The 26,659-nt window shown below is 45.5% G+C and overlaps 1 protein-coding gene across 9 annotated transcripts in view; it reads right to left on the bottom strand.

Annotated features, from left to right (window-relative positions):
* Window positions 1-26,659, bottom strand: part of foxp4 (forkhead box P4) — a 213,199-nt gene that overhangs the window by 9,402 nt on the left and 177,138 nt on the right. For 7 of the 9 annotated variants that reach the window (XM_037100677.1, XM_037100682.1, XM_037100681.1 and 4 more), the window contains 11 exons: window positions 24,162-24,284; window positions 20,936-21,058; window positions 17,080-17,218; window positions 14,315-14,516; window positions 13,686-13,784; window positions 12,189-12,287; window positions 8,527-8,614; window positions 7,237-7,320; window positions 5,130-5,355; window positions 4,470-4,546; window positions 4,267-4,368 (listed from right to left, as the gene is read on the bottom strand). In XM_037100677.1, the coding sequence (XP_036956572.1) occupies window positions 4,267-4,368; window positions 4,470-4,546; window positions 5,130-5,355; window positions 7,237-7,320; window positions 8,527-8,614; window positions 12,189-12,287; window positions 13,686-13,784; window positions 14,315-14,516; window positions 17,080-17,218; window positions 20,936-21,058; window positions 24,162-24,284 (1,362 nt within the window). The remainder of the gene's footprint in view (window positions 1-4,266; window positions 4,369-4,469; window positions 4,547-5,129; window positions 5,356-7,236; window positions 7,321-8,526; window positions 8,615-12,188; window positions 12,288-13,685; window positions 13,785-14,314; window positions 14,517-17,079; window positions 17,219-20,935; window positions 21,059-24,161; window positions 24,285-26,659) is intronic. The other 2 variants (XM_037100679.1, XM_037100680.1) reach the window with 2 other exon arrangements.

Below are 26,659 nucleotides of genomic sequence, written 5' to 3'. Positions count from 1 at the left end.
ATATGAACGAGGTAATAATACAATCTCAGAAAAAAAAATCATCTTTTCCATGACTGAATAAACAAGCTGTTCTCAGAGGGAAATAAGGCCCCTAGAACGCTGTTTGGAGCTAGAAACGTGGCAGGGTCCGCCACATTTAAACAAAGTAAAACAGTTCGAAACTGTGTTGTTCTTTAAGGTCAGTTTGTTTATTCAGTTTATTCAGTCATGAAAACAGAAACAGTTTGTTTATTTAGCATATTTATGCATAAAAAAAATCAGTCAGTGTAGACAAAGATCTTTTCTTTTCTTTTCTTTTCTTTTCTTTTCTTTTCTTTTCTTTTCTTTTCTTTTCTTTTCTGTTCTTGTCTTCTCCCAATCTACATAATGTGCCTTAAATTGTGCAGCCCTACTGTAAAGTATAAAGTTAATTCCATAGATTCTCTGGCACGAATTGTCTTAGCAACACATCTTATATTTAATGATATTCCACGACTTCGATAAGCAGTAAATGTGCCCTGAAAGGGTAACTCTACACCAGCTGAAATTGTTATTTTTGTTCCTTTACTTGAAGTTCTACTCTCGCTGGAGGTAAAAACACTCACTCAGGGTGTGTTCAGCACAAACAATGCTTTCCAGCTCGGTGTTACGTTACCTTTTAAGTAGTGTGACCCGAGGATAATAGTCCTATTTTTACCCATCACTCTCTATACACATGCATACTGTAGCTCCATGCACAGCGCTTACACAAGGTTCCCTGGTACTGTTGTTTTATCTCTGAATTTTTTTCTAATCAGTCATCATCAGCACACACACACAGAAACACTCACTCACTCACACACACACACACACACACACACCCATCCACAGGCACTCAGACAGGCAAGCAGGCAGGCACACCGCTATCTTGGTCTCACCCCCCCAGGGACAGGCCTCCCTTTTCATCTGCTATTTGTAGTTTGTTCATGCCCAATTTCATTACCAATTTTAATTCGTCTATAATTAAATCCTGCATATTCTCTCTGACACGCTGTTCTAAGCCGAGAGGGAGGGACAGGCCAGGCATGCATCACTCCTCGCCGTAATTACACACGCAGACACACACACACACACACGCACACATGCATACAGGCATACAAACACACACACGTAATTACACAAGCCATAATCAGTGGAGGAACCCTTTCTCCCCCGCATCCACCCCCCCGAGCCGTGATGCTAAGTTTTGTAAATGAGTCTGACCCCAATCTGCGCCCGCCACCCTGACAGTGCAAACACACACACACACACACACACACACACACACACACACACACACACACACACACACACACACACACACACATGGCAGACACCAGTGCTATTGCAGTGCTATTTGCATTCGTCTCCGTGATGAAAGCCTAATTCTCCCAGTTAAAACATTAGCAGTCATTTACAGTGGGTCACAGCACATGTGCCACTCATCTCCACTCCCTCCGGCTGAGAGGAGGAGGAGGAGGAGGAGGAGGAGGAGGGAGGGTGACAACCAGAGGCAGAATTTTTTGGAAGAAGGAGTGAATTGTGTATCACAAAAAAGGAGAAAAAAAATCAAAACTAAATTTATTTCAGGGTTCACAGGTGATACTGGACGAGTGAATGTCATTGTTCTGTAAATATCTGAGTACTGTGAGTGGTCATGTTGTGGTTCTGTGGCAGACAGGTGCATGCTGGGATAGAATACTCCCATATGATCCTGAACAGGAAGACATGTGGGCAGCAGGGATTATGAAATAAAAGAATGAGCAACCAGATTTGTGTTAAACAGATGGTGCTGGATTTTTCAGCTAAACAGAGGCAACAATACACATAGAAATAGAAACGTAAACGACTTGCATTAAAGGAGCACTGTGTAGTTTTGGGGAAGAAATTGTAATCAGAAGAGAAAGATCTGCATCGACTTATTTTTATAATGAGACAAACTAAACAAACAAACAAACAAACTCTCTTTGTTTTAAATGACTGAGTAAACTGAATAAACAAACTGAACTTTAAGGACAACAAAATATAATGTTTTACTTTATTTAAATGTGGCGGACCCTGCCAACTTTCAAGCTTCAAACAGTGTTCTGGAGACCTTATTTTCCTCTGAGAACAGCTTGTTTATTCACTATAAATATTTCTGACTTTGTATTATTACATCATTATTATTGTAAATGTTAAAAGTCTGAGTTTGAATTTCTTCTCCAAAACTACATAGTGCCCCTTTGATTGAGCGATTATTAAAATTGCAAAAATAGCCCTTAACCCAAGGAGGCAGGAGGATGGCAGGTGCAATGTCCAAATCCCAACAGCTGCAATTTATTATTTAACAGCATTTTACTGTTGTAGATGGTCAAGGTGGACTTCTTTAGCAATTTTATGTACTATTGAGTAGTTTAATCTATAACAACTTATCATATTTTAAAAGCTCAAAACATGTTTGGAATGTAAAATCTCAATCTGCACTGTAACTTGGAACTGAAGCTGTAAAATAACTAGTGAGGAAACAAAAGTACATTATTTTCCTGTGGGATAGAAGTATAAATTGGCATAAGACAGTAAAGTAAATCTACTTAATTACTTTCAACCTATGGAAGTCTACTCTTTTCAAATTTGCATTACATGAACGACCAGTTGAGCCACAAAAATAAAATAAAAAAAAAAAAAAACACTAGGTGCAATCAGCTTGTCTCTGAAGTTAAACAAAGTCTAACCTGTTCTTTCAGGCCTTCAACCACCATGCAGCACCTTGAAACAACACTCATCTCTCCACCTCTCTCAATCATCCCTTTCTTTCGCTCTCTCTCTTGTCTCCCCCTCATTCTCCTTCCCCTCTTCCCTAAGATCAATGACTTCCACTCCCCGACACCGCCGCTGTCCTCATGAAATATAACGGCTTATTAAAGGACATACATCTCTACGGCCCTATTTGACTCACCGAGCTGCTATATAAATACATAAGGCAATGCTGTGCTATATTTAAAGGTCTGCGGGGCCAACGGCGCAGGAAGCAGACACCAGACATTAATAGTTAAAATTCATAAAAGTCAGATGAGGAGGTGAAGATATTCCTGGCTGCCCCGTCTCTTAACCTTCTCCGCACCCCTCCCTCCATCTCCATCCCTCCATCATCATCCCAACCAACCCCCACCTCCCCGGGTTTAGGGCTATTAGAGGAAGGCCGGGGTCTCTCCACACACCCCCCCCCCCTCCTCCCCCTGTCTCTCTCACTCCTTTGCTCATTCTCTCACTTTCGCTCTCTCTGGAGGAACTCAAATTAGTGTGAGGTTTCTGTAGAAATGGGTCAGCACCTACAATGGTGGGATCAGGCCAGGTGTGTGTGTGTGTGTGTGTGTGTGTGTGTGTGTGTGTGTGTGTGTGTGTGTGTGTGTGTGTGTGTGTGTGTGTGTGAGAGAGGGACGATTCAGCGTGTGTGATCATGAGCTGTATGTGGCGTCTCTGTAATGAAGCCCTGTAAAGTGGGGCCAGCTCTCCATGTGCCATGTGGGAACCTGAGAGAGCTGTTTGGGGTTGAGAGGGAAAGAAGAAGCGACAGAGAGAAGCGGGAACGTGTCTCACAGAGGACAGAAACAGCCAATAACTGCCAGATCTGTCATATATCTAGGAGCTGGACGTGTGTGTGTTTTTTATCACCCATCTTTCATTCATGCGTTTCCTGATTCTGTTAGATGATGCTAATGTTAGGGCTTCAGAGTGAACCCAAATGTTTCAAATAACGCAGCGAAACCTGCCTACAAATCTTGTTTCTCCCATTGTGGTCTAACAAGTCTGGGCAGGCATCTGCTGGGGTTAGGGGCTTCACCAAGCGGGCAAAGACCACAATTACTTTGCAGTCAAATAGATCAGCTTTTATCCCATCTGAGCTGTATACAACATTTTCCTTTCAGTCAAAATATTGTGCTCTGACAGAATCAGCTTTTAGTTAGTCAGGACCGCAGTCAAAACTTTCATTTTCTGAAAACGCTGCAGCTCGTTTTCCACCATCTAAACAACTCTGCTAATTGGTCTGGTCTCCATCTTCTATCAATTGATAACATAATGTGGGATATTGACATTAAAACCAGTTCTGAATGTACAATCAAGCAGCTGCAGCTTGATCAGCAGCTTGAAACCGAAATGAAAAAATGTGTGTGAAGCAGCTCAGCTCTTTGGTTTTTATGTGTTCGCAGAAAGAAAGAAAGAAAGAAAGAAAGAAAGAAAGAAAGAAAGAAAGAAAGAAAGAAAGAAAGAAAGAAAGAAACTATTTACCTTCCATGTGGCTGTGTTTCTCCTGAAATAGGCAAACTTTCGTGTAAACCAGTTGTAGATCTCATTGAGAGTCAACTGTCTGTCTGGGGACTCCAGAATGGCCTGAGGACAGAGAGAGACACAACACAGTAAGAAGACCAGATATAAGAGGAGGGGCCACAGATGAGGGGGAGACGGTGAAGCACATCTCCGGAGAGACTTACATGACGTATAAGAGAGGCGTAGGTAAAGGGAGGCCTGACATCAGCGTTCTTGTAGAACTCACAGTTCTGAGCCAGCTCTGGAAAATAAAAGGCAATTGCATGATTTAAAATCAGCTGATGATTTAAATATCTGTGAATTTTGAGTGGGCAGTGTGTAATGTGTAAACTGTACTCAAAATTACTCATTTTAAGTGGTATTTAAAATATATAAATCCATATGAGAAAGAATGCAGCACTTTGCATTAACCAAATTTTGACAGTGAACGCAGCATTGGCATTAAGATGATTATTTAATTTTCTTTAAAGGCCAATTATATATATAACATTTTTTTTACCATTAAGGCTTTTGTTACAGTGATGTAAATAAATGTGACTAGACGTGAGAATGAGCCACACACTACATTGCTAGAGGAATGGCAGCAATTGCAACTTTCCTTGAGCCGTGAATGATTTTTGAATTAAGACATATTCTATTGGTCTTTCATAGAAATAAGTGAGAGGAGCGCATGAAAACAGTCATAACCACCGTACGAGAATCCTAAAGCAGTCATCAACATTGTATTAAAACAATCTGGGTCCATTAAGAGTCGGTAATGAGAAGATTCACAGCAATAATTACATTAAAAGGCGGGTTGTGAGTGAGTGTGTGTTGCAGTCTACCTGAGGCGATTGGGGTGCAGTACTTGTCGGAGTTACGCCTACGTATGGGCCCAACGCCGTGCGTGTGGGAGTGGGAGTGTGAGTGCAGGCTGGAGGAACTGATGACCGAGGGTCCCTGGCGCAGTGGGGTGATGGGGGCGGCGGCTGAGGTGGGGGGATGAGGAAGACCCTCTGGGTAGGCGTCGCTGTCCCGCTTCAACAGAGAGCCGCTGGATGCCAGGTTCAGCTACAGACACGGAAATTAAGACGATTGATGAGAATGTTATGTCAGACAATGTTTCAATTGAAGCCCCCCATATACAAAATCTCTTCGTATGACTTACTGTGCCTCGGTGCAATGGTATCTACATTTATGTTTTTTAGGGATGACACAGAATAAAAGAGGATTAACCAACTTTAGGTTGGATTATCCATTACTGATAAACAAAGTAACAGTTTCTGTACTGAGGGTGGAGGATTGTTTCAGAGCAGGGACATAAGATAGAGTTTCTGTATGACTAATGGCTCTTCTCATGTTTACTTTAAAGCTCCACTGTCTGCTGAGTGCTGCTTTACAGCGGAGCATCATCTAAACAAGACAGGATCAGGTTCAGGTGATATCAGTGCATTAGACGATGCTTTGTGCAGCATACATAACAACATCCCTTCCAGGAAAGTGTTTCCAAACAGTTTTGTCTTCTAGCTGTGTGAGACTATAAATACATTAGAGCTTTACAGTACCCGGCGCTGCAGCCAGAAACAATCCATGGCCGATGTTAACTCACATTACGTGGAGAACAAAGCCACAAACACCACTGATGGATCTCTGTCCCTATACCGGCCCGCATTCTTGCGCACAACCGCACACATTCACACACACTGAACATGCACATGTAGTTATACACACAGCGCTGGCTGCAATTAACCCTGCGCTTACAAATACAAAACCACACGACAGCATGTTTGTAAGAAGGGAACACACACATGCACTTTGCGGTTACCAAGTCTTCACGGACCAATACGGCCCAATTAGGCAGAGCCTTGCACACACGTGCACACACATACACACACAACCAGTGCTCCCAGTCTCTCTGGGACAGCCGTTGTTGGGCTGCTAGTTTAAGACTAATTAAAACCACAGTGTGTGTGTGTGTTCACAATATGTATATTAAATGTGTGCATGGCCTTACTCTTTACTCTGCCCCCTCTCTGTACCATTTAAGCTGACTGGAGGGGGCGGGGCTGTTTAACAGGTACTTCATTAACGCTGTAACCGTGCCACATCACCACGGCAACAGTCGAACCCTGTTAATTGAGGCCAAGCTTTGTTTCCATTCCTGACGCTCCTCCCTTGCCCCTCCTCCTCCAATCCCTGACCCCGAGGCTCGTCTCCAGCGGTGACAGAACACGCCTCTTCCTGATTTCCCATTAGATGTTAATAGCAGCTGATCCCCCTGCGATCAACACATCACCCACACACACATGCACAGACAAGCACACACAAACACACACACTGCCACTCGGCTGCACCCATTTATATCCCCTCAAATTAAGACACTCTACCTCTAATTGACAATTAATTTCAACATCTTCATATTTTAATAAGACTCCTCGTCAATCTGAATAATGAAATATTCATTAGATACCTAATAACAACCTCACCAACACACACATTCACACACTCACACACACACAGACACATACGCACTCATCACATTAAATTTCTATCCCTTTTGTCAGCACACACTGGTAATACGGTTCTCTTTATCCCTGACGGGCTGAAAAATCCAAATTTTCAGCTGTTGAATCAAACACAAAACTGAGGATTGACTCTGTGAATAGCTGGAGTTAACATTTTCTCTGTGGAGTGAAAACATTATCAAAGGGCAGTTTTCTGTGAGTGAAGTGCACCGTGTCATGAGAAGTTTAAGAGAGGGAGGAAAAAAAAAGAGTAGAGGCTAGTCCCTATTTATACATAACACATTAACCCTCACTGGTCAATAGGGGGCGTAGATATCAAGCGGGACAGTAAGACAGGAGAGAAACAGTTCGAGCATGAGGAGTTTTATAGGTGAAGAGCAAAGGTTCGGGGTCAGAGGGTGGAGGTGTGGTGCTGGTGTGTACTCACAGGTTGGTTAAAAGGCTTTGGCTCCGAGGGGCGCATGTGCAGGTGGGCCATCATGGCCTGGAGTCGCTCGCTCTCTTTCGCCAGCTGTGAAACACACACACAAAGGCGGTTATCGGCGTGAGAAACACTTCATTTCTTAACTCTTAGATTGATATAATGTGGTATTGACACAGAATTACAATTACAATTACACCTCAGGCGGCGAGACAAATATGAGAGTCAGCTGCCTCGGCACCCGGAGCGCTCTCACACACTCACACTCGCCTGCAGACACACTCGTCCCCGTTTGACATTCCTAACTGCCGTTTAATGGGTGCTGCTAACGCCTGTGGATACGCTGCATCCTGCATGTGTGTTTGCCGGCATACAAACGTGTCGCCTCCAGAAACAACGGATCAACACCGAGACGCGAGCAGTATTAACATCCTCACACACTGCAGCGATGTACAAATTTGGTTAAACACAATGCCTGTGCTGCTGTGTGTGTGTGTGTGTGTGTGTGTGTGTGTGTGTGTGTGTGTGTGTGTGTGTGTGTGTGTGTGCGTGTATGTGTGTGTCTGTGTGTGTGATGTTGGAGGATAGAATGGTGGGCTGCCTTTGGACTGCTGAGGGATGAAGTGACATGTCAGGGAGAGAGAGAGAGAGACGGCGGTCCTGATGTGATGTGACACCAGCTGCCTCTCTGTCACTTTGTGTTCTCCGGTGGTGGCTTCAGGGGCTCAGCTAAACGCTGTTTACCAGCGCCACAAAACACAATGCTAACCCCGCACACTTATGCAGTGATGTGAACGGGGCACTCAGAAGTGTTTTTGCAAAACGTGTCATGACTTTTTAAGAAGCGTTCTTCTTTTTTTTTTTTTATTGGGGGTGGGGGGCACTTTTCCTTATGTGCTGTTTGAGAACAGCATGTCTCTTCTTTCCAGTGTATTTTTCTGGAGCGCTGAGATGTTTCAAGAGTGTTGCGTGCATGAACCACTTTACGAACAAGAGAGGCAGCCTGGTCCTCGGCTTTCTAGCTCACGTCTCTCTCTCTCTCTTCCCTCCCTCCCACCCTCCCTCCCTCAGCACTCGCTCTCTCTTGCTGGTGACCAGAGCAGCTTTATAATTGGAGCAACGATGGCAGCTTCCCTGCCGACTGCTCCTTTTAAATTACAAGCTCCACTGCTCTCCATAAACTCTGCCCTGCCTGAGACAAGTTGCTGCCATTGACTGGCTGAAACAGTCTTGGCGACTTTGTTTGTGAGCAGATGAAAATTAAGTGTCTGTGTGCCGAATGCGTGCGTGACTCACCTGTATCTCCAGCTGCTGAACCACCTGCATCTGGACTCGGCACTGAGCGGTGCTGCGGTCATCTAGGGCGTGCTCATTGTTCAAGTGCCTAGAGATGAAAGAAACTCGAGTTAATAAAGGAGCATCAAGATGAAACCTGTCTCAGTTCAGAGATGACTTTTAAGCCACACTGAGTCAACGGAATCCTTATTAAACTGATTCACAGTTCCTGAATGATGAAGTAACAAAACTCGGCTCTTTTGCTTTTATTTAAACGGAGTTATGAGCTGTTTCGGCGCTATGAAAATAAATCACAATCTTGGAAGTTTATTTTGTCTAGTGAGGGACGCAGCAGCTGTGTTTTGTGTGTGTATACTTCATTGGTGCTCAGCGAGCCATGATCCAAGACAACCACCTGGATATGAGCTCATGTGTTATCGCACAAAGCCTTATCTGAAGACTTTCTGTCAGCTAAACTCCACGTAATAACACTGCTGCGCGCATGTGTGTACGCGTGTGCATGGGAGAGTGTGTGTGTGTGTGTGTGTATGTGTATGTGTGAATGGTGGCGCTGTTTGTTTCCTCCAATGTGGGAGGACCCAGGACCTTCTGATCTTTCCCAGCCCACCCCTCCCTACTCTCCCTTCCTCCATCCCTTTTCTCTCTCCTCTGTCATCGCCAAGGTTATTCACAGGTTGCCGCTGCCTGCCCAGTGTGTGTGTGTGTGTGTGTGTGTGTGTGTGTGTGTGCCGGAAAAATCAGAGAAAGTTTTGCGATATCCTGCGGTGTTAACTTGTAATCTGAGTAATCTTCACAAAGCCGCTTTCCTGACTTGTTTATTGTGGAAATGTATATTACACAAGGAGGTGTGTGAGACCGCATGAATCCCTGTGTGTGTGTGTGTCTTTAAGGAGAAAGTTAGGCAATATCAGGCGAAGGCTAGAAATGAAACAAAAACAATGATGTCATGGCGTGGCTAATCCAGGCAGATAGACGGCTCAACACAAGTGCACGATAATAATAACAAAAACATGATCTCACCCCTCGCTTTCTTTCACTCCCTCGAAAGCTCTCTCTCCCTCTTCCTCACTCGCACTCCTGTCCACTCTTCCCTCTCCCCGTCCCACTCTTCTTCCCCCGCAACTCCCCAAATGCCTATGATTCACACTCATTCCAACATCCAAATCTGCCCCCCCCCCAAAACCCCTCCTCTCTCTCTATAGCCGGGCCATAAACAGTAGCAGGGGTTTTTTTTTTCGTTGTGTCCCGACAATGAGGCTCTGTTTACTCCTCTGAGTGCTGGCAGACAAGGCTTTAACCCACATTACACCCAGCTCCAGCGACCACAGCCAGAGTATTATACCAGAGAACTGGAGGAGGGAGGGGAGAAGAGAGGAGAAGAAAGGCTTGAAATAGTGGAGTGTCTCCCTCCTCTGTTCTTCTGCTCTACCCTTTTCCCTCCTGGGGGCGATGACTAAGGCTGGCTGGAAGGGAGCGCGCTGTCGGCCTGACGGCATTATCTGTCACTGCCTCTACTTTTATTTTTTCATCTCCCTCTCTCTGCTACACACACACACACACACACACACACACACACACACACACACACACACACTCTTTCACTCTATCTCTCTTTCTCCTTCCATCTGCCCCGGGGCTACGTGAAATGAGACACCAAACAACAGCTTTCCTCTCCAAACTTTCCCAGCCTGCCTGCATGCTTTGATCTGACTGTCCGATGCCATCACAATCACGACGCACACTACAGTGATTATGTGTGTGCGCGCGCGTGTGTGTACGTATTTCATCACCCGAGCTTATTAATATCTCCGCTGTTCAAATAGCTAAGAGTTCCACATAGATAATGAGAGTGTGAGTTTGTTTAGGGCTTCATTAGAGGTCTGCGAAGCCTTCGTTAGCAGCCATAGCGCCACAGGGAAGTCCGCTGTGTTGTGTGTGTGTGTGTGTGTGTGTGTGAGACAGAGGAGGAGGTATCTGAATGTCAAGGCCATAGAGTCCATCAGCATACCCCAGTGACTCCAAACTAGCAAATAACATGATGGATGCAGAGGGGGAGGAGGAGTTGTTTGATGACTTTGTGTGAAAAGAGAAAAGAAGCACACAAAACTATTTAAGCAAAAAAACCCAACAATTTGTTTGACTTGTATGAGAAAAGGCATGTAAAACACACGCGCACACAGACAGACGCCAATCAAATGAATCTTAGCATATTTGCAACATTTAACGGCTGCGTGTATTAAAGTGACAACAAAATGCGAGCGCAGCAGAAGAGGAATTCCTCAATAAAACAATTTACGGACAGGTTGAGTCTATGTGCGCACCTGTGTGTTCGTGTGTGTATGCAGGACAAATGCGATGACTGGCACAAACTTAACAGTGGCTTCTCCTCATTTTGCTCTCATCTGCCTTTAGAAGTAAATGGGAGGAAACTTTATTTCAAGTGGTTTTAAACCTGGATTGTGGTCAATGGGACTGAAGTGTGTTTGCAGAAGTTTGCATGGCATCACCAGAAATTTAGAACTGGGGGGGGGGGGGGGGGGGGGGGGGGGGAAGTTTCTTTCATCCAAGAGTCACTTAAACAGGAGTACTGGCACTGCTACTTTCGCCTCTCGTTGCTTCTTTTCTACACTTCCAAAAAACGTTATTATGATACTTTGTTCCCTAAGCTATTTCCAATAAGCCCCATAAGTATCATCCATAAATGTGTCCCTGGTAACCTCCCAAAGAAACTTGTCGATGCTTTTTCGCTTGGTCTTTCGTTTGCTGCGATGCTGTCTTTGTTTCATTTCATGAATATGGTCACCTTTTTAGATGAGCAGACATGAGCTAGCTTACATTTTTCATTTGCTGTTTTCTTCCAGTTATTACATTAAATGCTGATAGTCGACACTTAGTGCTCTGATCATGTGATCTTCAAGCTGCTGTGATTCAGCTCCATGCACTGAGCGATGCCTATGACCCGACAGCTAAGTGTTACCTTCTGAAGTGCTCCACAGTATGCAGCTTTGTACATCTCTCACATGTGTATACACAATGTGTTGATATGTTGTGTTGCTCTGGTGACTCATTTTCACAATGCGTCACATGTTCTACTGTTATGCTGTCATGCTTAAACGTGCACTGTGTAAGAATATTAATGAATAAAAACAGAAGTAACTATTCGGAAGTTATGATGTCCATGTGTTGTGTTGCAGAGATATGTCTACTGAAGTTAGCATTCTAATTGGCTAGCCCCAGCTCCTGTGCTAGCAGTGTAAACACCAACAGTAGTTGGTGTGTGGTATATGTAGATGCTTTAGCATATATTGTGCACATGAACGATATACTATACTATATACTTATACAGTATAACACTATTTTATTCATTTATTCATTCATTCTTAATGCTCCCCCCCCAAAAAAAAGGTCACAACCAAAAAGTGAAATTCTTTTTGGCTGTGACCTTTTTTTTTTTTTTTCTTTTTTGAGCAATAAGAACTTCAACCCAGCACCGATAGTGTTGATTATGTTTGGATGTGTGCACTTCTGTAAACACAACCTCCGCCAGTGTTATCTTCTGCCAGCTGCAGTATTAAATATACAGTATGCAGGCAGGTTTTTCATTATGTGGTGCATTATTTTCACACATCATATATCATATGTTTGGGCGCTTGTTAACTTACTTGATGAACTGGCCCATGTCCTCACACAGTGCTTCACAGCCAGGCCACTTACACTCTCCGTGGCCATAGAGTGGATGGGAGCCGGCATGCTCCTCGTGACTGTGGGGAGACACAGATTGTTTTTTTTTTTTTTTAATTGTAGCTATGTTTATAAAACATACAGCAAATAAAGCGGTTTCCTTCTCAGCATAAGAAGCAAAGCATCTCTCTCACACGTGCAAAAACTAAGAGCAGCAGCAGAAGCATCACTACAGCAGCCATCTGAATCTGGTTAGCAGTCATTAGTTTGTGCAGTTCACAGAGCCAAGTGCAGAGAAAGGAGGATGGAGCAGAGTGGGGTCAGTTACAGAAGCCAGGCGAATAAGGGAATTGATCCAGCAACCTCAGAGGCTCATACTTTAAGTCCATGACCTGTCTTTCTGTCCTTGGCGTATGTGTTGTGCATGTGTGTCTGTTAGTGTTGGTGTGTGTTCTTACGTTTCAGGAGTTGACAGAGAGTCGGCACAGGACCAACCAGCCATGACTGATTGGCGGCGGCTGCCGTCATGTGCTGGTTGTTCTTTTGTGGTGAGCTTGTGCGCAGTCGTGTGTTTTCGCGTGTGTATTTCTGTGCATATTTATGAGTGTGTGTGTTTGTTGTTAGTGTGTGTGGCGATGAAAGACTAGGCCAGGTTTGGTTTGGGCCCAGGGTAAAATAACTGTATCGGTGCGTGTGCATGTGTGTCTGTGTGTGTGGCAGGTCCAGTAGCAGATGTGGTTCAGACCTGGAGCTTCGCCGGCGACTGCTGTCTCCACATATATTTACATGACTGTGTATGTGTGTATTTGTATGTGTGTGTACTTGTGTGTGTGCGCATGCATGTGTGCATGTGCAAGTGTGTGTGTGTGTGTGCCCTGGGATGGGGATTCTCCCAAATCAACATCAGAAGGTTGTCTAACAAAAACCATTTGTCTCGCAGATGGAAACTTGTCTCCCTCTCCTTCTCTCCCTTCGCTTTTTTTTTTTTTGCCTCTTCCTGATCATATGTGCTGGCTGAGGTTGGGCCTTATGTGCGCACGTGTGTGTATGTGTGTACGTGTGTGTGTGTGTGTGTTTGTGCTGGCTGTGGTTGAGTCAACTCAGAAGCAGCTCAGACAGCAGACATGACAAACTGCTGGCAACCACATTCTCCTCCACATCAGCCATGCATTAGCTTAGCAGGCTAACATGCTAATGCTACCCCCTTAATTCTCCTACGTAAACCGACTCTGCAGCCCACTGCAGCTGCAGTATGACAGTGTTAGACATGTACGATCAACTAATGGAAGCTCTTTTTAATTAGTACATGCACACTCACCCTGACCCCCTCCAAAATGAGGTCAGAAGTCAACAAAGCCCCTGGAGCAAGCAGTGAATCAGTGCTAAAAGACGCCGCAGACCACCCTCCAATAGTGTGCATTTCTGTCTCCATCTAATCCACTTGTGTGCGTGTGTTTGAGTGTTTGTGTGCTACTCACTGGCTGCTGGGGGGTTGGCTGCCTTTGGGGTAAAGGGAGACATGGTCATCTCCGCTGTCTGCCTTGGTGAAGGAGGATATCCACTCAAACAGTCTGGCTCTTAAAGACGGAGACAAGCCCATGAGCAGCCGACACAAGCAGCCACGGGACAACACAGCCCTCATACAGTGTGTGTAGCACATGAATCTGAGATGTTAGCACGGTTTTCTCTGAGGTAAATTTAAACATGGCTCTGACTTATAATTCACATGTTCTACTAGGTGGCCTGCATCCACCATCCTCTCCTCTCTCCTCCCCTACTCTCCCCTCGTTTCCCCTCCTCTCCCCTCCTCTCCTCTCCTCTCCTCTCCTCTATACTATACTGGCATGTGGTTGACAGCACACTGGCAGGACATACTGAAGCCAACACACCTCCTATCAAATGAGCTGACAGACCTTTACACCCGGGTGATGTGTGATATGCGTGTGCATAGTTTTGTTTACGTGCGTAGGTATGGAAGAACAGCTAAGAGTTAAAAGTCCGAAAACTACATAACAAGAGTGTGTGAGTAAGAGACACTAGAGGCCACACAGAGGACACACACACCATGACAGTGTGAATATTTGTTTGTGTTTTGACATCACTTTACCTGTCTCTCTTTGGGGTGTGGCTCTGTCCGTTGGCCAGGCTGTGCAGTGAGATGTGAGCGCTGGCAGCTTTGGGGAAGGCTGAGGTAGAATTGGAGCTGTTGGTGCTCAAGTCCAGGCCCTCGGCCTGTTTCAGGGCCTCCTCACTGCTCTGCACCCCTGACACCTCCTTCCACAGCTGTTGGAGGTCTGACGGACACATCGCTGGAGAGAGGGAAAGCACGTATTCAGTGCAAAAGTTGTTATATGATATCTCAATTAATTCAGGCAAAACTTAGAGAAGATATGGTGAATAATAAGTCAAATGAAATTTACTGCACAATACCACCCACACACACACTGAAATAAACTGATGCCAACGAGGGCTTGAATAACTATTCTAATGCACATAAAGCAACTATTAGAGTCCCCTGGGAACGGTTAAGAGAGGAAACAGGACAAACTAAAACAGACAAGAGGTTCAATTCTGCATGTTTTTGTTATTTTTCCAGATATCTACTATTCCTCAACTATTTCTTAATCTCTGCTGGCAATTGCTCCTGTCCGCCAGCACCACTGCTCCTGTCACTACCACTATTTGTCTGAACAGGGTGGGCGCACCACTTTGAGTTCTTTCTAGTCGCAGCTTTGTTATTTCTGCTCCAATTTCACAGTGCGAGAGACGCCTAAAATGCCACAGCCTTCTCCACTGGATATGACCATGCACGTTTGCATGCTCGCGCATAGCCGCACACACATGCATCTGCACATGCACACACATACGCAGTCCTCGCAGCAATCCAAATATTATGTCTGCTTTGTCTGCATTCTTCTGTGGTCCCGCCAAAACAAAAGTTCTCACTCTGGAGGAATGAGGCGGTGTGAGCATAGATTTCTGTGCGTGTGTGTGTGTGTGTGCATGTCTTATCCAAGGAAACTGACCTGATCTGTGGACACGCCCAGAGAGTGAAAGTGTAAAACAGTCAAGGGTTTGTTGGATGAAGAGTTTCCCCTTTTTACTCTGCAGATTAGTGCATACCACATCAGCTCAATTTAAAAATCCCCCAAAATTTAACTTTAAAGGGAAAAAAAAAGATTCTGGTAAAAGTCAGCAGTTTACTGATGAGGGTAAAGTGGGCAAAGCAATCTTTATAAAGAAAAAAAATCCTGAACTTGTGTGCATTCAGGTGGAAAATGTGTATCCTCACCTTCCTGCTGGTGTTGACAGATGTAACGAGTTTTAGAGGATGATGAGGGAGCTATTGCTAACCGTTAACCGCTCACACCCACATCTGGCTGCTTGGGTAATTTTTTATTCCACACTGATGTGTGCAGACAAATGAGACGTTACTGTAGAAGGTGCGGTCTAACAGGATGAAGTCAAACCTAATAGTGTTTTTGTAAAAGAGTGAGGAAACTGTTATGCACTCCCAATGCTTGGTCTCTGCTTGAAAAAACAATTCTAAAAAAAGGTAACTTGATTTTTATCCATAAACTCAGATTTCTAAGGAGCGCCTCCATCTTACCGCAGGGAAAGAAATAAACAACAACTAAAGCAGGACCTCCTCATGTCACCCCCCCCACCCCCCCACAAACTAGCCACCGGACACAACGGCCCTTTGAGGCGGGGCAATAGTGTGTGCAGTTGTGTGCGTAGGTGCGAGTGTTTATGCATGTGTGTTTGTGTGTTTGTGTGGCATGGCTGGCCAGAGGAATGCTCTGGCTCACGCCTGGCTGAGCCGTCACAATGGACCGGCTCTTTCACACTGCAGGGAAATTCCACCCCGATACGGAGGGAGAGAGGAAGAGAAAGAGAAGGAGATGCCAAAGCTAACTGTCTGAAAAATAATACTTCTCTATGCAAAACTGTTGCCTCTTTCTTTTCATTTGTATTCGATTTGCATCCTTTTTTTTTCCACTCTCCCTGCTAACCGGCAACACTGGCACAAAAACACATAAACACACACATGCACAAATCACATTAAAGTGTCCGTGCAAGTTTTTGTGTGTTGCACTAAGCCTGTTTGAAATGAAAGTTTGAGAAATCAAATTGATTTGATTGGGTTTATTTTTGTTTCTGTCAGTTTCAGATTACAAAGCAGAGCATGAGTGTGTGTGTGTGTGTGTGTGTGTGTGTGTGTGTGTGTGTGTGTGTGTGTGTGTGTGTGTGTGAGTGCACAAGAAAAAAAGTGAGATGTCGGACAGACGGAGGGAAGGAAACTGGCCTGTTTGGTCAACTCAGTCAGCGCTTTAGCAATGTTACGGCCACTCTAGAGCCCCTAAAGCATTCCCTGTGTGTGTGATAGCGTGCACGAGTGTGTTATTAGGACACACACACACACACACGTTCACTGAGGGCGGGCCAGTCAACAGTCAACTTTTATCGTCGTAAAACCATGCAGATGAAATGAAGGGACTGCGTGAGAAGTTACATATAGGAACAAAAAAGAAAATCCAGTGGGCGCAGCAATAGCAGAACGATGATGCTCTTGTGTCTGGCTATTCTCAAGTACACACACACACACACACACACACACACACACAGACACACACACACACTCCGAGCAGGGGGCTTAGTGGCATATTTTACCTATTATCCAAATGAGTACCTTCCACAAACCCACCAATCAGGTTTCCTTTTATCTTTAATAGGCTGATTAACTTAACAGGCTTCACATGCCGCACTGGGTGCAGGCCTGCGTGTGCGCCTGCTCAGTTATGACCATGTGTGCGCGCATGTTTGTCAGGATATGTTTGCAGACATGAATGCGAGTGTGCGTACACGCACCTTGCTGCAGAGACTGCATGGTGGCGGTGGGCTGCATTGGGACCAGGCCTTGTCTCTGGAGGTTGAGGATGTGCTGCTGCTGAAGCTGCTGCATCTGGATCAGCTGCTGCTGGAAGGCCAACTGCTTACTGCCTAACTGCTGAGAGTCAAAAGACGGAGACACAGAGGGTAGAACAAGTTAGAAAGATAGGTATTACTTTAAAAGAATAAAAATAAAATGTTTGCAGTAAACACCCAGGTTCTTTTTGGCACAACATAGGTACATCCAAAGTATACTAAACCAGTACAGGCCTGCTGAAATCAGAGTCAAATACTAAACTAATTTATTTAAATGTCACATGTTTCAATGCTAGTTTTGTACTTAATGCCAGACTGTGACAGTTGCTCTGATTGATCTTTAGTTTTTCCTTATCAGTTCTCTTCATTTCAACTGGTCTGCTTGTACCATTACGTCATTCAGTCTCAACAAATTTAAGTATAAAGTGAATTAAATGCCACATAAAATAAATTAAGTGATGATGATAATTGACTGTCTCCTGCTGAAAAACAAAGTGAGAAATTTGAGGCCTGAGTGCGGAAGATTAATCCTGTAGGAGAAGGGGAAAAAAAAGCCTGAAGCCAAGCTGTGAATACCCCGAGGATGAGGAGAAGGAGGAGAAGGGAATGAGTGGGAGAGACTACACGGCGCGTGGCGATAATGTCGGTGTGTGTTACGGTGATAAATGTCCCCTTTCCTGCTCTCTCAGTCTGGGGCAGACCTGGCCTGTGCTGCGCCGTTTGAAGTCCCCCCTGACCAACCCCCGAGAGAGGTGGACTTTATCTCTCACAGATAACTAGTGGAGGGGAAAAATAAATAAATACAACTTGAGGAACTGCTCATCGTGTGTGTGAGTGTGTGTGTGAGAGAGAGTGGCAGCCTGGAACTCTTTGAACAGAGAGGAGCTCACAGGAAGGGCAGGAAGGTCACTTCCTTTCAGACTTGGTGCCTGGGGAGAAGATGTGTGATGGCAGTGTGTTTGTGTGTGGGAGGGGGCTGTTCACGAGGTGTGGAGGAGTAGGCACAAATCTGTTCTTCATGAAAGAAAATGGGGAAAACACCTTTTCTTTCATGCAACGGTTCAATGGACTTGTAAGTTCTCAAATTACTGTAACTGAAAGTGCTTTAATAATATTAATATCAGCTGGAAATTTGGTGCATGTTTCACAAGAGTGAGCACTGCTTGGGTTGTGGTGTTATATCTGTGGCCTTGGACTTGATCAGATTCAAGATTAATTGACTTTTCAAAAATAAATGTATATTCCCTTTATGCTACTCACAAACAACAGATATTAGATGATTAATAGATAGAAAGTCATAAAAATGAAACATTATAAAAAAAAGAGAGAGAGACTTTTTCCAATTGGGCCAAAATTGACAAAAAAAGGAAACTCCTTTTTGTTGTAAATCACAGTCTGCATGCTGTGAATTTGGTTCAACAGACAAGGGACTGAAGTATGATAAAAAGATAAGGATCCACTGCAGACAAAAAGAGGTGATGACTTCACAGTAGGATCACAGAGAATGTATTGTTCAGGCTGCCCAGAATTTTATCTCCACTTTGGTTACTGCAAACACAAACAGAGCTTCCTGGTAGTTCAGACAGGAACCAGCGGTCGCAGGTCAGGCCATATAGTCACCAATCACAAACGACAACAGTTACAGTCTGTGAAAGAAACCTGACGCTGTCTAATCTGGCACTTTTCTTGAAATCTACAGTCTGTGGGTAATACAGACCTCTGTTGAACTGAAACTGAGGTATGATAAGGAAACAGTCACAATCTGCATCATGTTTCCATGGATCAGTTCTTGTGAATTTGCTGTGGAAAGTAGTTTATCACGATCAGAACTGAACAGTTTCCTCTCTTTCTCTCTCTCTTTCCAGCCCTCCTGCCCCTCCTTTTCTACTTGTCTGTCCATTTTATGTCTTTCACCCCCTCCTCCACGTCTTTCATTCCCTCCTGAGATATGGCTATGGTTCTTTAAAACACACATTGTGTGTGTGTGTGTGTGTGTGCCTGTGTTCTGTTTACATTAGCTGTGGCTGAGTGGCCAAAGCTAGCGCAGTAACAGGCTGTCAATGTGATTTATGAGCACATCACACACTGTCTGAGCCTGCCAGTCACACAGACGCACACACACACACACACACACACACACACACACACACACACACACACAGAAGGACACTCGCAGACAGATACACACGCGCGCACACACACATACTGTAGATGGACACTCGCAGAAGGGACACACATACACACACGCACATCTCTGGTGATGGTCAGAGTCACTTCATTAAGCTGACTCCTGACCGGTCCCAAATGCAACAGCGACACACACAAAAAACACTGACTCAACATACACATACATACTCTCTCGTTCAATGCATCACTTCCACGCAGACAAGGGAGTGAGGAGGAATTGCAGAAAAGAGGGAAAAGGGCAAAAAGTCACAGCCACTCGAGCACAAAGTGTTTTACTTTCCCCCCTTCCCCCACTGTCTCCTCCGTCTCTTCCTGCTCTCTTGTTTTCTGGGTGTGTTTGAGGCCTGCAGGAATCTAGTTAGTTAAAATCCTCTCCCACACCTGGTCTGCCCAACCCTACTCTGAACAGTCGCAGAATCAGACCAACTAAAAAGGTGTTTTGGGCGTCAACTGTAAAACTGGGCGACTGTAAAAAAGAAAAAAAAAAAAATGGAAATGGTGGAAATGGCCATAGTCATATCAGCTGTATAACAGCTCTGTAGGGAGCCATATTCCCCCAAGTGTATGTGTGTTTGTGCACTGAACCGTCACACATCAAGCCTCTCCCTCTCTGCATGTATGTGTAGCTTGTGTGACCAGTGTTTGCACTTGTCTAGTTGTTACAGGACAACAAACCTGAAAACTGGGACAGCGTCGGAGAGAGAAGGGAGGAAGGGAAAGCGATTCAGACACCCTCTCAACATGCGAGTCAACCACAACTGGTTTGCTTTGGTCACGGTCGAGTTGGCTGACCGCTGTCGGCGAGGAGTTTGGCGGGGAGATGGGGCGGGGGCGGGGGGGGGTCTGCCCACTGGGAGAAGGGGGTGAGGAGGAGGAACAAGGGGAGAAATCTAGGATGTGTCTTCTCATGCGTTTATCAGAAAAGTCTCATGAGGCCCGTTTTCCCGTCCTGTCTCCCGCGCGGGCCCTATGTGTGTTCAGTAATTTTGGTGAATGAGCATTCGCCGAGCATAAATGTCTCTATTATACACATGCAGACACACACACGCACACACACAACCTCTCGTACACGCAGGTTATGACAGTAATCTTGTCTGATCGATTGAGATCCTCTTTGTTGTGCCACCATGTGATCCTAGTTGATCCCCTGTTATCCTACTGTACCACAGCTGTGGTTAAACCTGGTACAGTGTACGTGCTCGTGCATATCTGTGTGTGTGCGAGAGGCGGGAAGCGAGAGCAAGGGAGGCTCCCCGTGCTGGAGAGGTTAATTGACAATTAAAAGAGTGGCGGACCCCTCCTACAGAGAGATTTCACCCGGGCTTAGAGCTGAAGGCATGCAAATGAATACTTTGGCGGGGAAGCATATGGCTTAGCACAGCACTGATGCCTCAGAAAAATCTGTATCCCCTAATCCTTATTTTTGATACAAGCTTGTACACACAACAGTAAAACAGAGGAAGAGGACAACACATGTCTCCAACATGCTATACATCTGATCTTTGATGCAATTTTTTCCTTCACCGCGTCAACCGCTTTAACTGCGTTTAAGGGCACTCGTGCACTTCAGAGTGTACTTGAGCTGAGTGAGTGTGCACTTGGCGAAGTTCACCTCTTTTGCCGCTTGCTTCCCAGCCTGCTGCTGTTGCTGCTGCTGCTGTTGCTGCTGCTGCTGCTGCTGAGTCAGAAGCTGGAGATGCAATTGCTCCTGCTGCTTCTTATAGTACTCCTGTAACTGGAGACAGACACAGAGGAGAGGGAGAAGAAGGGGGGGGAGGAAGAGAGGGAGGGGGAAATATGAGGCGAAGGAGTCACAACACACTTTGTATCAACCTCAACAATACCACAGTCTTCCAACAGTGAAATGCCCTGCCATAGTCAGACTCCATTACACTGAATGGGAGTCTCAAGAATGCAGCCGCCGCTCTCGGTGAAGGCCGCAGTTTATTGTTGTGGCAGTATGTGGTTTATTGACAAACCGCACACCAACAAGCAAGCACATCCCCGAGAGAGACTTCTGAAGACATGCTATGGAGCTATTGTGGTGTGTCAAGTGATTTTGTATGTCAGAGCTACTGTATAACCTTCGTCGGCTCTTTACGTGGAGTTCAAATGCTGCACAAAGTGTAAGTGTAAAGGAGAAGCTAATATGATCGCACGCTGTAGAAGAAATCAATGGAGGCGCATGCTCTCTATACACGCACGCACACACACACACACGCACACACACACACACACACACACACACACACACACACACACACACACACACATACAGTTTGCAAGACTTAACATGGCCTTTCTAAGCCTACAGAGGAAAAAAATGCACATGGAGATTAAACACTTTAAGCCAGCACTTACTGCTTATACTGCTGTCATAAAACACCTGCTAGGATTGTGCGTGTATTTGTGCGCATATTTGTGTGTATCTTGAATCAGTAATTCTTTAAATGGCTGTTTCTGTGCCATGCACAGATTAGACGTGGCCCAAGGTAATGTATGGCATCCATCGTCATAGTAACAGCCTGATGGAGCAAACTTTTTTTCTTCACCGTTACTCGTATTTTCCTTTCACCTGTACTTATGCAGATATTATCTGGAATGGACAAGACTGCAATACTAAACGAAATAATTTTAAACTACTGGAGTCTAATTTATGGAAACACACACACATTAATTCATGATTTGCATGTACTCATATAAATACACACACACGCAGAGTCTCCTCCGACCGGCCTCGGCTTGTCTGTTTGTTTGAGTTACTAATCACTAATTTACTCAGGAAGCTCCATTAAGATTATAATCTTGCTGAGGGGAGAGCGAGGCGGACAGGAAAACTCACACTGACCACAGCAGTACGTGCGCGCGCGCGCGTGTGTGTGTGTGTGTGTGTGTGTGTGTAGGGAGGGGGTTATCCTCTTGAGAACAGCTTGTACATTTGTCCGTCTGCAGTTTGTCTTTGTTTCATGGTGCATCAAATGTTCAAAGAGGCTTTTCAGCGGAGAATGACTTCACAACGCAGCAGTTGTTTCGGTCTCTCATCTGTCTGACCTCGCAGTGAGTCGACTACACCCCACTGCCCGTCCTCACCACACTGTAATGTAACGGTCCGGCTCTCTTTGTGCAAAGCCTTTTTACATTTCCAGTTTCCATCTCATCCCGGCGATAACTTACATTTTCCATAATATCCCCCTTCTTTTGTACTGCGACGTTCCTTCTTGTCCTTAATTTATTTCAAACGCAGGACTCATTCCTTCTTGCTGCTCCTTCTTTTCCATCTGTCTCCCCTCTCTTTTATCGCTCCTTAGGCGGAGTTAATCTCTCTTTTCCGCGTCGCTAGCCCCGATCGCCTCCTCATCACACAGACAAATGCATATGCAAGCACACACAAGCATGCATACACGCGTGCGTGCACACACACACACACACACACACACACACACACACACGGGGCTGGAGAGTGGTGAGTTGAGGGAATAATTAAGTGATAATTAAGGTCTTTTTAATGATTTGATTCAGTGGCTCTGTGCATTAAGAGTATGTGTAAGTGAGGCACTCACCTCTCCAGCCTATTACCATGACCTTGACTTTGGTGAACACACCAAGAAAGAAAGGCAAAGCAGCCGGAGCATAAGTAAAGGTTAGGGGAAACTTAAAGGTTAAAAAAACACACACACACACACACACATACGCACATGCAAAGCGCCCATACAAACACACAAGTGCTGTGTGGCAGCAGGCCGTAAACCTTACTTACACACCCTTACACAATGCTGTATTGCCATGGGAATATGAAATTTAATGCTTCAGTGAGTGATATGTTGGTTGATTGTTCTGTATGTGTGTGTGCGTGAGTGTGTGTAAAAGTGCCTGATTTGCAGATATACTCTAAGAGCAAGTCCATACTGTGGTTAATTAAGTGGGAGAGCAATGTTAAACTCAGTGGTTTTAATAGTGATAGTGTAATGTGTGTGTGTGTGTGTGTGTGTGTGTGTGTGTGTGTGTGTGTGTGTGTGTGTGTGTGTGTGCGAGTGAGTGAGTGAGTGTGCATTATCAACCCCCCCCTTACCCTGTCTCCTTTTCCTCGTTAGAGAAAAAAAAAGAGCTGGTGAAGAGGTTCTTAACCGTCTGCATGTCTGCTTCCAGAAAGCCGGCACATTTCACATTTCCATTATGATACATGTTGTCAGATCTTCCCACTGCAATTTATACTCGCCTAAAGCTACCGCTCCTTATTAAATCTACAGTCTGCTCCGGCCTCGCCTGTGTACGTATGTATTCGCTAGACGTCCCCAATGCTGCAATTACTCCATCTCCACATGGTTAATAATCCTCTTCACAGCCTTTACGAGGTCGCCCGTGTGTTTCGCGTGTGTGGGCAGGAGGTCGCAGGTTGGTGCGGCCGAGTATTTGACAGATCTGTTGCAGATGAAGAGTGTTTATTGGTTTGTGTCGACATGGCAACCCCTCTAGCACCTGCCGGGCATCAACACACACTCCTGGATCGGTGTGACTCACTATGCTAAAAGGCCTACAAGTATGTGTGTGTGTGTGTGTGTATGCGTCTGTGTGTGTGTGTGACTGTGTATGGGTGTGCAGATGTGTCCTAGCAACAATGCTAAAGAGGAGGCACTCAAAATGACAATGTGTGTAAGTGGATATGTGTATGTGTTTTTATCTTCTAAGATCTCCGAGCATTGAATAAGATACAATCACGCCTAGTGTGTGTCAGCGCCTCCTAAAACAGACATATCCAAACATGCCGGCCTGGGACTGGGTCCAACCTTTGTGTGTGTGTGTGTGTGTGTGTGTGTGTGTGTGTGTGTGTGTGTGTTTACCTGCTGTAGCATTAGAGCCTGCTGTTGCTGCAGCAGGGCCTGGAGCTGAGGGGGGGACAGGATCTGTTGCATCTGCTGAGGAGTGATCATCTGTGGGCTCATCATAGCCATGGACACGGGCACCTAAAGACAGCACACAGACACTTGTTAGATAATTCACACTCACAGAAAGTGGGACGGCTCAATCAACGGGTTAAGCTGTGTGTGAAAAGGCCCCGGCAGCTCGCTGTGCATGACCGTGCCTGTAAACTGAACGCTCCGCAAAACAAACAAACTGAATAAAGGCTGTACAGAATGCTGGTACAGACAGGTACACCGAGAGAGGTGTGTTGTCTCCTATTCTCCTTTGTCAGTCACAGCTTAAAAAAAGCTTGCAACATCAGAGAAAGATAAATAGGCATTTCTTCTTTTTTTTTTTGTTGACACTTTTCTACATTGTGGGGAAAAAAATGGCAATTTTTGTGACAACAGGCGGATAAAAGGACAGATACGCAATCTCCCTATGAGATATGAAACCTTATCTGCTTCCATAAACACGTGATTAGGACAGCCTCCGATTCTCTTTCCACACAGTCAAGCCTGGCTAGGAAGAAAGGAACAACAAAGTGGCTATCTGATGAGATGTCTATCTCATCAGATAGGGCTGCAGGCGGGCAAAGACAGAGAGACAGAGAGAGACAGAGAGAGGCTGAGAGACGAGAGAGGAACACGGTGATTGTTGCAGAATGTGTTGTGCAAGCACTCTTAATGCACATGCACTGTACACAGAGATGGGCAGAGAGATGCTAATCTGATTACAAACACTGCAACACTGGAGACAAACTAACCACGGAGAACAGAAACTGAGACACCCGCCTGCATGCATAAATGCAGGCGGGCACATGTGAAAAGCCACATTAACCATCCTGCTGACAAAGCGCTTTTGTATTTATTAGCTGAATTAAGGTTTGAGGCAACAATGAGGGGGGATAAAGAGCTAGAGCAGTTCAGACTTACTCCCCATCTTCCGCTGCCTGCACATCAATAAACTATACAGCCTTCTCAATACAAATAATCCTGTCTGTTAAGAGGAAGTGATGGCTGCTTTACAGAGACGTACAACCTTGAGTTATCGCCTCTAAAATTGGCCATTTATCTATATTCACTCCATGGTAAAATATCAATCTCTCTCCTGGTCAAATGTTGGCGCCTGTGTGTGTGTCTGTGTGTGTGTGTGTGTGTGCGCGCTCGTGGGCACGCACAACTGCCGGTGAGTGTGCGGCGCTCTCATCCGAGCAGCAGTCTATCTACTCACCACCTGAGGCGGATGGCAGGTAGGGAGGCTGATTGTGTGGTAGAGAGCAAGAGCGAGGGGACGAGCTGTCACTGGTAAATTAAATCTGTAAAGAGCTGATTTGACTTTGTAAACAAGAATGGCCATAAATACTAACACCCTCTTTCCCCACCTGGCCCCTGTCTCCTCCTCCTCCCATCCATCTCTGTCTCTTTTTCTCTCTGTGTGTCCGACACTAGCCCACACACTCTGCCTTTATCAACCCCGGCATCCCTAACTAAACACACTCCCAGCCACATGTCGGCGAGGGGCAGGGCAGATGTGGGTCTGAGGTAGGAAAGAAGAAGTGTTGGGTTGTGCAGATGAATGAGCTGCAGCGCAAGAGCGTGCCTGCTCGAGCTGAGGGGAGAAGAAGAAAAAGAAAAGACAAAGTCGGAGCGGGGGTGAGGCAGGGTGGTGTTGTGGCAGTTGGTAAAGGAACAGGCAGAGGGGACGGGGGCGGCGGTGGGGAGCGCTGCGAGCAAGGTGGGGGTGGTGATGGGTGCCGCTTGGCGTCATGCCAGCTTGCCCCCGCCGCCGGGCCTTGTCAGTCTAAGCTGCCAAATGAAAAGCTGTAATTAATTGCTCTTGTGCATCCCATTCTTCCCCCCTGACAACTCATACATTCTATTTTATACACACTGCCATTGACATTTTCAAGTCACAGGCGTAATAATTACTGGAGTTATAGCACCTTTCTGTGCGTTGGCTGACGCTCTGACGCCGGAAACCGAGTGTGCTGATATACTACGCTGTGAGTGTGTGCGTGCGTGCATGTGTAAACGCGCACGTGTTTGAGGCTGAACGCGCGTGTGGCAGGCTGAATGCTGAGTAGTTAAGGTTTGACGCCATTAATTGCCCCTATAATCTAATATCACAAAGCGTGGTGATTATGGGGCATGCGTTGCCACCGCCATACGACACCGCCAGCCTGAGAGCGCCGCCACAAAACAAAAGCCTCGCCATTAGCGATTTGACGGGCCGGGACAAAAGCGCCTCACAATGCGGAATTATATTTTCATTCGGCTTTGTCTCTCCCGGTGAATGATTTCTCCCCTTTCATTGGACTGTGAATAGGGAGAGTCTGAAAAGCCGGGCGATTTGAAGTCAGCCATTTATTAAATGCATTTAATTTTTTTCCCCCCGCTGTCGTCCCTTTTTTTTTTTTTCCGCGTTGCATGTTAAT

The sequence above is a fragment of the Acanthopagrus latus genome, chromosome 6, assembly GCF_904848185.1.
Source record: "Acanthopagrus latus isolate v.2019 chromosome 6, fAcaLat1.1, whole genome shotgun sequence".
Lineage (NCBI taxonomy): Eukaryota > Metazoa > Chordata > Actinopteri > Spariformes > Sparidae > Acanthopagrus > Acanthopagrus latus.
Note: the sequence above shows the minus strand (reverse complement) of the source record. Positions and strands in the feature narration are given on the sequence as shown.